The 11,984-nt window shown below is 35.6% G+C and overlaps 2 protein-coding genes across 4 annotated transcripts; one reads left to right on the plus strand and one right to left on the minus strand.

Moving 5' to 3' along the window:
- Positions 1-366: 366 nt before the first annotated feature.
- Positions 367-6,630, minus strand: LOC129236933 (DDB1- and CUL4-associated factor 6-like). 2 transcript variants are annotated; one of them, XM_054871243.1, is made up of 6 exons: positions 6,383-6,630; positions 4,773-4,863; positions 2,858-3,053; positions 1,570-2,793; positions 918-1,516; positions 367-842 (listed from the first exon to the last, which is right to left on the minus strand). In XM_054871243.1, exons 3-6 carry the CDS (start codon positions 2,961-2,963, stop codon positions 552-554), a joined length of 2,220 nt encoding a protein of 739 aa, XP_054727218.1. In that variant the 5' UTR covers positions 2,964-3,053; positions 4,773-4,863; positions 6,383-6,630; the 3' UTR covers positions 367-551. The 2 variants fall into 2 exon arrangements, with proteins under 2 accessions (XP_054727218.1, XP_054727219.1); XM_054871244.1 differs by lacking the exon at positions 6,383-6,630 and adding an exon at positions 5,996-6,154.
- A 163-nt stretch (positions 6,631-6,793) lies between these two features.
- LOC129236936 (NAD-dependent protein deacetylase Sirt6) lies at positions 6,794-9,493 on the plus strand. 2 transcript variants are annotated; one of them, XR_008581729.1, is made up of 6 exons: positions 6,794-6,969; positions 7,030-7,160; positions 7,232-7,654; positions 7,717-7,840; positions 7,897-8,783; positions 8,841-9,493. XR_008581729.1 is itself a non-coding variant. In XM_054871251.1 (5 exons), exons 1-5 carry the CDS (start codon positions 6,904-6,906, stop codon positions 8,185-8,187), a joined length of 1,035 nt encoding a protein of 344 aa, XP_054727226.1. In that variant the 5' UTR covers positions 6,794-6,903; the 3' UTR covers positions 8,188-9,492. The 2 variants fall into 2 exon arrangements, 1 of the variants encoding a protein (XP_054727226.1); XM_054871251.1 differs by having other exon boundaries at positions 7,897-9,492.
- Positions 9,494-11,984: the final 2,491 nt, after the last annotated feature.

Here is an 11,984-nt window from a genome sequence, read left to right on the forward strand (position 1 = left end):
CCCAAACCCCAAACGCCGTCATCGGAGTCCAACCACCCACCAGATATTGCTTCAGCTGCTTCGTGAGACAAGCGTTAGTTACTTTGACACAATTACTTTCTGAACATAGAAGCAGGTTAAACTCCTACCTATCCAGAATCGAATTTATGTCTGATATGTTAAGATATCCCACACGATGCTGAGCACCTACCATATTTACATACCCTCTGAAAAGGGTTTCCCTTTGGACCCAACCCGTCGAAACAGCTTATTTCCTAGGCCTACCGTTAGTTGAGATAGACGACGATGACCGGTGACTAGATCGGACTGGCAGGGATTGATAAACTACTACAACAACAACAAAAAATCATCTTACACATATGAGAATAGTTGTATTTAAGTGCCTTTTATTATTTTGTTTTTAATTTAAATAGAAATTCTAAATTTTTTATCCAGGTAAAAATCACACTGTAGAGTACATTTCAAAAGCCTTTCAGATACTCGCTTAAATTATGCCATCTCGCAAATGTACGTACTAATATTTAATTTATTACTATTATTTATTTTATTAGTTACTCTTGCCCAGACGTTTCTGTTTCTTCGTTACTGTTCCTGTTTCTAGCTTCTGGATCCTCGCCACTATCTTCACTCAACGCTATACTTCCCGTTTCATTTGAATGGTTTCTAGCTTCATTGTCTATGTTTTCAATTTGATTGGAAGGATTATTGCTCTCCTCGGGATTTAGAATACGTTCTCGATTTCGCAGTGAGTGAATGCATGCCAATAAACGAATCATAAAAGCCGCTGGCACTGTGATAGTGTCTTTAGTTTGCTCCAACATTATGGCATTGCGTTTCATGAGCTAAATACCGAAAAATATATGAATTAATGCGATATATGTATAGTAAGTGCCTTGATATAATTCATATATACGTACATCTTCAGCTATTTCTTCAACAAAGTTGGTGTGCTCCAAAGTGGGTGCCCATATCTTAACGTCGTAGTCTATGCCCGAGCTCGCTAAATACGGTAGCTCAGGATGAGGTTGTAAACAGTTCACTACATGTTGGTCACCCTGCATGAGCATCACTAGTTTTCCGGTGCGCCGGTCCCATGTGAAAATGTGTCCGCAATCAGATCCCGACATCACATAGTTATTGCCCCAAAAGTTCGCTTCCTTGATCATCGTGCGTGCATTTCTATGGCCAACATATTTCATTCGCAGATAATCGAAAAGCACTTCCTTAGCTTGCATATCTAGCTCCGCAAGTTCTTCGTTCAATGTGTCAGCTTCATCATCTCGAAATTGTATACTTTGCGGGCTTTCACTGCTACTAGGCGTACTCGCCGCTGCCGTAGATGGCTCAGTATTATTTTCATCAGCTGTCCTACTAGTATCGTTGTCTACAGTAGATGTGGAATCTGTTTGAGCAGGTATTGCATCTGATTGAGGAGCATTTACGGTAATCGTGCGTGAGGTATGCAAACGACTGGCAACTCTTCGCCAATATGCGCCTGATGTTGAGGGTGCTGAGTCTGAGAAAAAATTATTTTATATTTTAACAACTTCAATTTTTAACACTACGCACCTTCCGCTGTTTCCCTTGCCACTGCCGCCAGCAGCGAAGCTTGGTTTTCACGGTTCAGTTCTTGTGCTTGACCTGATAAGCCCATACGAGTACGCGGATCGTTGAGCATGCGGGAGATAACCTCCGTCATGCGACTCATTATGTTAGCTTGCAACTGCGGTCGCACTTGTCCAATCTCGACACGCCCACGAGGGTAGTTCTCTGGACGCGCATCCGGTCCAGTGTCGGACCAATCGCCACGTAAACGTAATCTCCGTGTAACTTGTTCGGCTGTTAGTGCGGGAGGAGGAGATGAACTGCCCGCATCGGACACTCGTCCTTTCTCATACAGATCGTTTACGTCAACGCCGTCTCGGCGGAGGTCAAACAGATACAAGTACTCGGAAGAGTAGCTTACCAGCAACTCAGACTCTTCGGGGCTGTATTTAACACAAGTGATGCGATATTGTCGATTCGTTGTCATAGGAATGGGATAGGCCTTAATTGGTCGCGTATGCCTCTCGGTTGTAGGTATAGAGCTGTCGCTGAAATCGATCACCGATAAATAACGACGATCATATACGCGCACAATGGCATCAGAACTACCCACTGCCACATAATAGTTGCTGATGGGAGAGAGATCCATGGCATTCACTGCTGATGGACTAAATATAAGTATGTTATCCTTACAGCAAGTCTTATGACAGCTCGATATTTGACGCAAATCAAATAGTCGCACCGTGCCATCCTCTCCGCAGCTCATGAATGAACGTGGTTCTGAAGGTACCGTCAACACTTCGTACGTTGTACCGCTTTTATGACAATTGAAGAAACTTAATTTTGCTTCATTCTCATTATGCTCATAGATAGGCAGCATAAAAGCTGCGTCCCGATTGGAACCAGCACCAGCACCAGCACTGACACTGTTAACGAGCGATGTTCCTTGTCGGCGGACATACGGTGCCAGCAACTCTGTATGCAATACTATGCCATCACCGGAACACGAAACGATTGAGTGACCATCCGATCGGGGCATAAACCGTGCACTGAAAATATTCGCGCGATGCGCTGTTTTATACTTTAGCAGAACTTCTTGATTATGAGGATTCGTTATGGCAATACACTGATCGTCACTTCCCGATAACAGGTATTCGCCGGTGCGGTTCCAGCAAACAGTATTTACACAACCTGAATGTACATGCAACCGGCTCATCAATCCCAAACGCTGTACATAATCAAGTGAATCTGTAAGATCAAGATATGTAAGTACATTTGATTATGTTATCGAGGTGAGGTTTTTGTATGATACCTTTTGTACTGGCAATATAGTTTTGTGAGGCAGCCCGAGCCGAATGCAAACTTTGATTGTATATGCTTCTAAAGACGCTTTCCCTTTTAAACTGCTCGCGCGACATTCTATGCAGAGTCAATACTTGAAACTTTCTTACTATTTAACTTACGAAGTAGTCAGTCCAAAGAGGGCAGGAAGCAAGGCTTGCTGAATTCTATTGAGTGTAACAACAAAAATAAATAGTAAAAGTGAAATGGCAAGTAAGAATACTGTGTGATGTGTTGATACCCTAAAGTAAACACTGTTATATGCTATTCTCATAAAAATATGTATACCACATACTAAAAAACAGTAGCAGTAACAGTTCTGAAATCGCCCAGGTCTAGGTCTAGTTTTTCAGTTAGTTTAACTGAGGTGAATTTTGGAATTAAGTTTACAAACTAGTACAAAATGAGTGTATGAGTCGATAATTTAAATAGGCTGATATGGGTTTATTGCTAATATATTGACCGATGCACATTGCTATCACTATTTACTCAAGAGTCGCCTTGAGCATTATTCACTAATATATTAAGTCCGTTTATGAAGCAAATAATTTGTAACAATTAGTAACAATCAAGTTATACTATAGTGTTCGTATACCCAAATAACTTGCAAAGTAGGGGAAGTGAGAGAGAAAAATTATATTTTGAGGGGAAGTTGCAAATTTTTACTGGATAAATTTTTGCTTGTAAGAATTTGCAAACACGAATTAATATTTCGAATTCAGTCAAAGTTCTAAATTTAAATAAAAATGGTGATTAAAATGGAGAATGTAAGCAAATATATTTTAAAAAAATTTTTTAAAAATTTAAAAAAAAAATTTTAAATTTATAAAGTTTCTTTGAAGACAAATGTATGTATATTAAATAGGAATCAGCCAATCATATATGTACTTCTGAACCACAGCCTCCAGTACGGCTGCTGAAGTTTCCGAAATACAAATCAAAATCATTCAAGGCATCTTTCGTGTTTTATGCTATACTTTTTGGCTATTAACTAATTTGGCAATAGGAAGCAAGGAAAATATGAAGAAAGCTGTGATTGCCACAACAATAGGTTTGTTCATGTAAAAATTATCCAGTAACTTGCCAGTAACTTAATTTCTGAGAATTCGCTCTCAAAACGAACGTAAAACCAGTTTTAATTTGTAAGTTTTACGAAAAGCTGATAAAATTGTTGGCAGAAAAATGAAAATAATGAAAATTTTTTTTCAGTTGATTTACATCGTATTAAATTAAAAAAAAAAAACAAAGTATGCGAATAAAATGCAAAATAACGAGCTGCAGCATCAGATGATTTTATTTCAATAATCAGTAATTAATCAATAATTTGTTCCATTTCATCATCGTTACAAATTTTTTGCTTCATGAACAGAGCTACTACCAACATACATATAATCTAAGCGACGTCAGAACCTGATAGATGTTTTTGAACAATCAATGCCACACAGACATGCAGGCGCAATGCTGGGACGATGAAACGAACGTACAACTATGCAATCTAAACTAAATTACTCCAAATTTCAGACCGATTCCTTATCTTTGTGGGCTATAAAACAATTCATGAAGCAGAACGTACTTACATATGTGCATTGTAGATACATACATATATGCGCATATGTACGTAAAAGGTGAATACAAAGATAATAGACTACTGTATGCAAGAAACACCCTCGCTACTTGACATCAGAATACCATTAATTATTGCAGTATAGCATTGCAAATTAAAATTAGTTTGGCAATTCAGTAATTCAATTTAACGCATACCTTATAATGCCCAACAGTACGTTTTTGTACAAAACATAGACTTCTAATAGCTACTTTTATGTTTAACATCAACATTTAAAATATTTAATTGACCAACTCAGAAATAATGTGTTTCTGTTTATTACCTTTTTATTTAAATTATTTCTTATTTATTTGCTTCATTTTTCATTTGTTCAGTTAATACGAATCAATGCGTCGTTGGAAAAAATCAGTGGCCTGAAATATGAAAACAAAGAAGCATGAGCATATTAATTTTTTTTTATCAAAGATATTTTTAAGTACGATTTTACCACCCATGGGCAAATATAATGAATTGCAAACAAGCAAGGTGAGGGTTTATGGCATGGTTATATACATACAAGTTTCATTTTCATATGTACATATGTATATAATTACTCACATATTCGATATTGCTGCTAATAACAATAACATTTGGAAAAAAATACCTGATAAAATTGTTTGTGCATATGCACTTATTTTTCATTATTTACAGATATTTACATACACGCATACGAATGCCACACACAGTCAGGGCAACCAGCAAATCAAACCCTAAAATTAAAACAAACAAGTCTGATCAGCTTTAAAAACGGTTCGCCTGGGCATCAATTTGTGTTGACAGTGGTCAGTAAACATGATGTGCTCGCATACAAATCCACACGTTCATCTTTACATAACTACATTTAGTACGATACTGTGCACATTCAGGCATCAAGGTAAATTAATGATAAAATACACCATGTAGATGTTCCTTTGCAGATCCCAATGCTTCAAGAGAAACAACTTGCATGGGAAGCAGACAATTGAGTCCAACTGAATTAATCAATAAGACTGAAGCGCTTATATCGTCTACAGAATACATCACAAAATAAGCAATGCAGCTCCCCATAGGAGACGCCAGTGGATGCTCGAGGAATACTATGTGCACAACAAAAGTAAGTAAAAGGTGTAAAATCAAACATTTCGAGCACAATTATTACATCCACTATTTAAATTGTGCTCAGTACAATACCTTTGTTAGATTGTGGTGCTTTAAGGATGCTCGTAGTCTTAGGCGTTTTTTCGCCCCCTCTGTCATTAAAGGATTACGAATGGTTCAACTCATATAAATACTAAAGTTTGTATGGAAAATTGTTAAAATATACTAAATGTAAAACTGTAATAGTCGACTAATTGCTAAGTGGGGCCAATTTAGCGATATCGTCCACTCCGTGCCTAACCAAACGTAAATACCACCAAAATATAATATATGTATATATGTAATGCACATAAATATAGCGTACATATGTATGCACATATTTACATTTTTATAAAACCAAAATAGTCTGAGAAATTTTCAAATGCTCACCAATGACTTTCGCAACTATGTAAAACACAATGCCAACAGCGGCTAGTATAGCTAATACTATTTTTATTTAATTCAAAATTTTAAATGACATTCGAATAACCAATTTTGCAGGCACCTGTGTATATACATATGTATGTATGCACACATTTATGATTTTGTCTATTGAAAAAAAAAAACAAAAACAAAAAACAAAAACAAATGTCCGTTGATTATATTTACAAAGCAGATATTTCGTTGATGGAAGTGCATAATATCCACTATCTGTTAAGCAGACCTCAATGATTTTTGAAGCAAAATAATAACTGCCATAAAACTTATTATATTTAACATTGCTCGTTTGCATTAAAAATTCACAATACGAAAAACCTGCATGTAATTAAAGCAAACCTTAAAATCTCATTTTCGTCAATTTTCGGCACAACGGTATCTCTATATTATTTAATACAACTTCCCAAAATTCTCTTAGCATTCGTTATGTGTGCACATGTAGTATGTAATATAATTCCCCAGCGCCAGAAATTGCCAAATTATTATTCCACTTATTCACTTGTTCACTTCCCGTAATAATTATTGGCAATTTTATCCGGCCGTACACTTCCACAAACTAATCTGCCATAGAGCGTATTCTTTTCATTTGCTTTGTACAATATTCATTCTATTTGTGCCTCTGTCATATGATTTACATATTTTGTTTACAGTGCATTTCTAGCTTTTCATTGCGATTTTTGTTTTGTTAACGTCATTTGGACCTTTTAAAGACCAAACAAAAATGGCACTGGCAACTCTACACGATTGCCATTATTTACAAACTCGATTCTATTCCCTCTCCATTGGAGAGCGTTTGTAGTGTTATTTGTAATTTTTATTATTTTGCTTGCCGCATAATATTTACTTTTCTTGGTCAAAACATGAGCTGCAATTATGCAGACGGTTTGTCACCATATGAAAATAAAGGGATTTTAGGATTACCAGAGGTAAGCTTGGTTGTAGTTTTAAACGATTTGCTAAGCCTAAGCCCACATTTGTTGACATAGAGGTTCGATAGCGCTGAGACAGTGGAGAAGAAATGTGCCGAACTGGTAGACTGGATGTTGGCCGCACGGGGACGCATTGTGATACATACAGGCGCTGGCATAAGCACCAGTGCTGGTATACCTGATTTTCGGTAAGCAATGATTTCAATTGAGCATTTCTTCCATATACATATGTATGTGTATAACATTTACGTTTTCACAGGGGTCCGAAAGGTGTGTGGACACTGGAGCAGAAAGGTAAAAAACCCACCATAAATGTATCCTTCGATGAAGCAAAACCCACAAAAACACATATGGCATTGCGTGCTTTGGTAGAAGGAGGATTTGTGCGATACATTGTAAGTCAAAATATCGATGGACTGCATTTAAAGTCAGGTTTGTCACGTCATTACTTAGCCGAGCTGCACGGAAATATGTTCGTAGAGCAATGTAACAAGTGCAAACGACAATTCGTGCGGGTCAAAGCAGCAGAGACGGTGGGACAAAAGCCTTGTGGCGGTATGTGTCGTTCTGGTGAAAATGGAAAAGTGCGCGCATGTCGCGGCGGCTTGCTTTTAGACAATGTCCTTGACTGGGAGGCTGATCTACCAGAGCGAGATTTAGATATGGCTTTCTTGCATTCCAGGTAAAATTCTTAAGCACGTATTGTATGTATACACAATGCTCTATGATACCTATATATTGTAGTTTAGCGGATGTCAATATATCGATGGGCACCACTCTTCAAATCATACCAAGTGGCAATTTACCGCTGAAAAATAAGAAATTCGGAGGAAAGTTGATTGTTTGTAATCTGCAACCAACAAAACATGTATTTATTTAATTTATTCTAATTAAATTTGAAAATACTGAAATTTCGTATTTTAGGACAAAAAAGCGGATTTAATTATATCAACCTATGTGGATGATGTATTGGAAAAAGTATGTAAGCGGTTGGGCATTGAAATACCGGTTTATGATGCAACGGAGGACCCCACAAAAGTATCAACTGCCGAAAATTCCGATTGGACTATCCCAGCGGCAGCGATTAAGAAGTTAGAGAAAGAATACAGTGATAAATTAAAGAACCTTAAAATGCAGCGAAAGTTGCTGAATATTAAAAGTGTTGCAAAAAAAGAAGAAGTGGTAGCAAATAAGAAGAGCAAACACGAAATATAAAAGCGTGCGGTCAACTTTGTTTTTGTTATCCATGCATACTCAGTTTTTCTTTTCTTCTCAGCGGACCGTAAAATATCCAAGTTCTAAATTTTCCAAAAAAAAATATAAAAAAGTAAATACTTATGCTCACTCTATGATGTTAATATGGATATCAAACGCAAGAGAGCTATTAAAAAATGTTTTGTTTACTTTCTCAGTATCAATTATTTGTTATAAACGAAGTTTAAAAGTAAACAAAAACTATTTTTTAATAATATATCCTATTTCCTTTGATGCGCTTATTAATATTCCAGACTGAGTATAAGTATGAAGACCATTTTTAAAATTTTCAAACATTTTTTTTTAATAGTTTTTTAATAAACGTCTTTCGTCGTTCGTTCATATTAATATTCCAGACTGAGTATAAGTATTAAAACCATTTTTTGAAAATTTAGCCCATTAAAATTTTAAAGTCCTCAATTTAGCTGAGAAAATGAAAAACTGAATATACAGCCTTACTATACTCGTATAAGATATATGGTGCTGTTGTAGCAGCATAAACATTCCCCATACTTACATACGGGGTATGCTGGATGCTGGTATGCCGGGTCGTTTCGGTAACGTAGAACCGCCTGTCGTCTATAGTTTCACGTGCTTATGCAATATTTATTTAGGCCGACGTAGCCGAATGGGGTGGGGCGCGACTACCATGCGGAAATGCAAGCATTCAAAACCCCGGGCACGAAACACCAAGTGATAGCAAAAGTTTTTTCCAATAGCTGCTCAGTAGGCACTAGCAGAAACTACTCATAAAAAACATCTGCCGGTCGGAGGCGTCATAAAACTGTAAGTCCTTCAATTTGCAGAAAAATATAGACATTCAACAAAAATATTTAGAGGGAGGAGTTCGATCAAGCACCCAAGAAAAGGGTGTAAGTGTTAATTATATACTTTTGCTTTCCAACGGTGTAATCATTAAATCAGTGCATTTAAAATTAACTATATTGCGATTCGCAATTAATTAAACTAATTACTTTTAAGTAAAACATATTTTTTCAGTATTCCACGGCGTAAACTTCTTACCATTTTACATGCAACAAATGAAATTCTATAACACTCGACAATATTGTATTTACTATTTATGCAAATATTTTGAATATTTATTTTCCCTTTTTATATAGATATATTATATTTATATGTGTTCTTCATTCAAACATTACATACGCATTTGTGGATTCTTTAAATAAACCACTTCAATCATTTAAAATTTTATTTGAATGTCTTTAATTCAATTTCTCGATTGATTTTGTGTATAAAAACCATAATACAATAAATGCTATGTAAAAAATAGTATATTATATATAAACACTCGAAAGTAAAATGTTACACTTATAATAAAAACATTATTTATAAAAAGAGATGTCGTTTGCGCAATTCTTATTTGTATACACACACATATACATATGTATGTCTTTAAGTGGTAGGTTGTGTGAACGAACGCTTTTTTTGTAGAGAACAAGTAGAAAAGTCGCTTAATTGTATATTTAGATTGTAGAATTTTGATAGCAATGGAGTACATGATTTGATATTAGTCTCTTCGTTATCATTACTAACATTACCACAACTTGCAATTGCTTAAAAATAAATGTTACCAATAATTGAATGGGTTTTGTGTAGGCGATTATGCTTGCATGAGTGCGCGTTTGAAGCAAACTAATTATCCCAGCTTGTGTTTGGTGTTAGGAACCCGTCTTTTCCCCACTTTCATAGAATGGCACCACAAGAGGTGTAACATTTCGCATAAAAATACCTACTACTCAAGCAATATTCCGTTATACAGTAAAATCTACTCGCACAACATAGTAAACATAGAGACTGACTTATTGGCGCCATATTGTTTTCTCATCATTTAATTGCATATTTTCCGAATGTCGGCATTAACACTAAATGATTGAATAACTACTACGGATCTCATTAACAACTCTACAAACCGTGAATTCGACTACTTTATTCTAACTTATGATTATATACAAAACTTGCATATGTGGTTTCGTTTTCCAATTAAATTGGAAGAATCCTAAGCCCTTCTACATATTAGAAATCTTAAACTATAATCGTTTTTTTTTCGATTATTTTCTTTATATGGTATTTATCTCTATGTTTATTGGTGTTTTAGTAAAGTTAAAATACTTGTCATATTCGCTTGACGCGTAAGTCAAATTAAGGTATCTATGGTTACAGCACCGTACCGTATGTACAGTTTTTTCGTAGAAATTATTTCCGAAAATAATTAAATGCATTATTTGCGAACGTGTAATTGGAAAACCTTTGGTTTGGTCGTAAACGCAGTATTCTGGTTGTATTCAAGAGCTTTTTAATACAAGCAGTGGCAGTACTACGACAGATTTCCAAATCTACTGCAGTAAATACCATAACTTGCTGTTGCGGGAAACCGAAACCCAAATCTACGAGTCAATCATGCAGCGCAGATAAAATACTGCATTTACGAACAAACCTCTTATGTTGAGATCAAATCGATGCAGGCCATTCAAACACTTCAGCAGTAAGTTTTCGATAATCGACATTGGTTGACCAGCCAACCCTTTTTGCGCGCCTAAAAATATACGTCGTCTGCAAAATATAATATGACGCAGTTAGGCTCAATATTACTAAATTCCTCGCAAAACTGGTAGGCTCAATATTACTAAATTCCTCGCAAAACTGGGCGCGCAAAATAGCGCACAAAACATTTTTTTCCCGATTTTTTCGAAGCTGAATCGTTATTCACGTTTTTTTTTTGTATCGGGTGTTTTTTTAACAGCTTGAGAACTTGAAATCATAATAAAAAACAGATATATTGATGCAATGATTTTTTTTTTTTATTATTATAATTTTTTTTTTATATAATATACGGCATGGGGCCGCTGCGGCTACGAGCTCGCTCCTATAATTTTCGTCTAGTTTCTCCAATTAATCTAATCGTATGATGTCAATGGTGGATTGAATGTTGTAATAAATCTATTGTGCGGTGTACTAGACAGGTTTAATTTACTGGGGCCGCAACCTTTGGACGGGAAAAACCCGCCGAATCATTCCGCTAACGTAGAGCCGGCTGCCATGAAAGTGTAATAAATCAATTGTTAAACGCGCTGTATGGCAAGTTGCGCCGTCTTCGTGCGCAGTCAAATGCCATTCATGTTTAGCTAACAAATTTTTTGGTAAGAAAAATTCAGTCAGCATGGCTCGATAGCGCTCGCCACTCACCAAAACGGCAGCAGCTCTTTTCTCATTTCGAAAGAAATAAGCACCGATGATGCCGCCAGTGCTCTATGAACGCGCGAAAAATTTTATTTTTTCAAAGTAAATTTTGACAAACGATTTATGATAACTTGGCAAACCTTACTAAATACAGAAATATCAATAGTTTGCTATTCTCAGCTGTCAAATCGATAGTTCTTATGCAGCAAAAAAAAAAAACACCCGTTACTAGTAAAAATAAAAAATACGTTTCAAATAGTCTTGATTTAATAATCCAATATTAAATTTTATTAAAATAATCAAAGTGCGTTCGACGTGCGTGCACCCTCAGACTTTATTTGCAATGAAAAAATAATAATTTAAAATTTTTAACGAAATTCACACTTTTTGAAATAAATTAGTTTCTTTAATTTTAAGAAAATATATAATTCATCTAGTTTCATAATATTCTTATATTTAATAAATCTTTATTTAGAAAATCATTGCTCATTTTTTAGCTTTCATAGTTTTTTATATTAATTTTTGTTTATAGTCTGCGTATGACGCTTAAATATTACTGT

The sequence above is a fragment of the Anastrepha obliqua genome, chromosome 2, assembly GCF_027943255.1.
Source record: "Anastrepha obliqua isolate idAnaObli1 chromosome 2, idAnaObli1_1.0, whole genome shotgun sequence".
Lineage (NCBI taxonomy): Eukaryota > Metazoa > Arthropoda > Insecta > Diptera > Tephritidae > Anastrepha > Anastrepha obliqua.

Coding starts and splice junctions, on each gene's coding strand:
- LOC129236936 (XM_054871251.1), top strand. CDS start 6,904: ATGAGCTGCAATTATGCAGACGGTTTGTCACCATATGAAAATAAAGGG. Junction 7,161..7,231: donor GCTGGTATACCTGATTTTCG/GTAAGCAATGAT, acceptor ACGTTTTCACAG/GGGTCCGAAAGGTGTGTGGA. Junction 7,841..7,896: donor ATCTGCAACCAACAAAACAT/GTATTTATTTAA, acceptor TTCGTATTTTAG/GACAAAAAAGCGGATTTAAT.
- LOC129236933 (XM_054871243.1), bottom strand. CDS start 2,963: ATGTCGCGCGAGCAGTTTAAAAGGGAAAGCGTCTTTAGAAGCATATAC. Junction 1,517..1,569: donor GGCAAGGGAAACAGCGGAAG/GTGCGTAGTGTT, acceptor ATTTTTTCTCAG/ACTCAGCACCCTCAACATCA. Junction 843..917: donor TTGAAGAAATAGCTGAAGAT/GTACGTATATAT, acceptor TTCGGTATTTAG/CTCATGAAACGCAATGCCAT.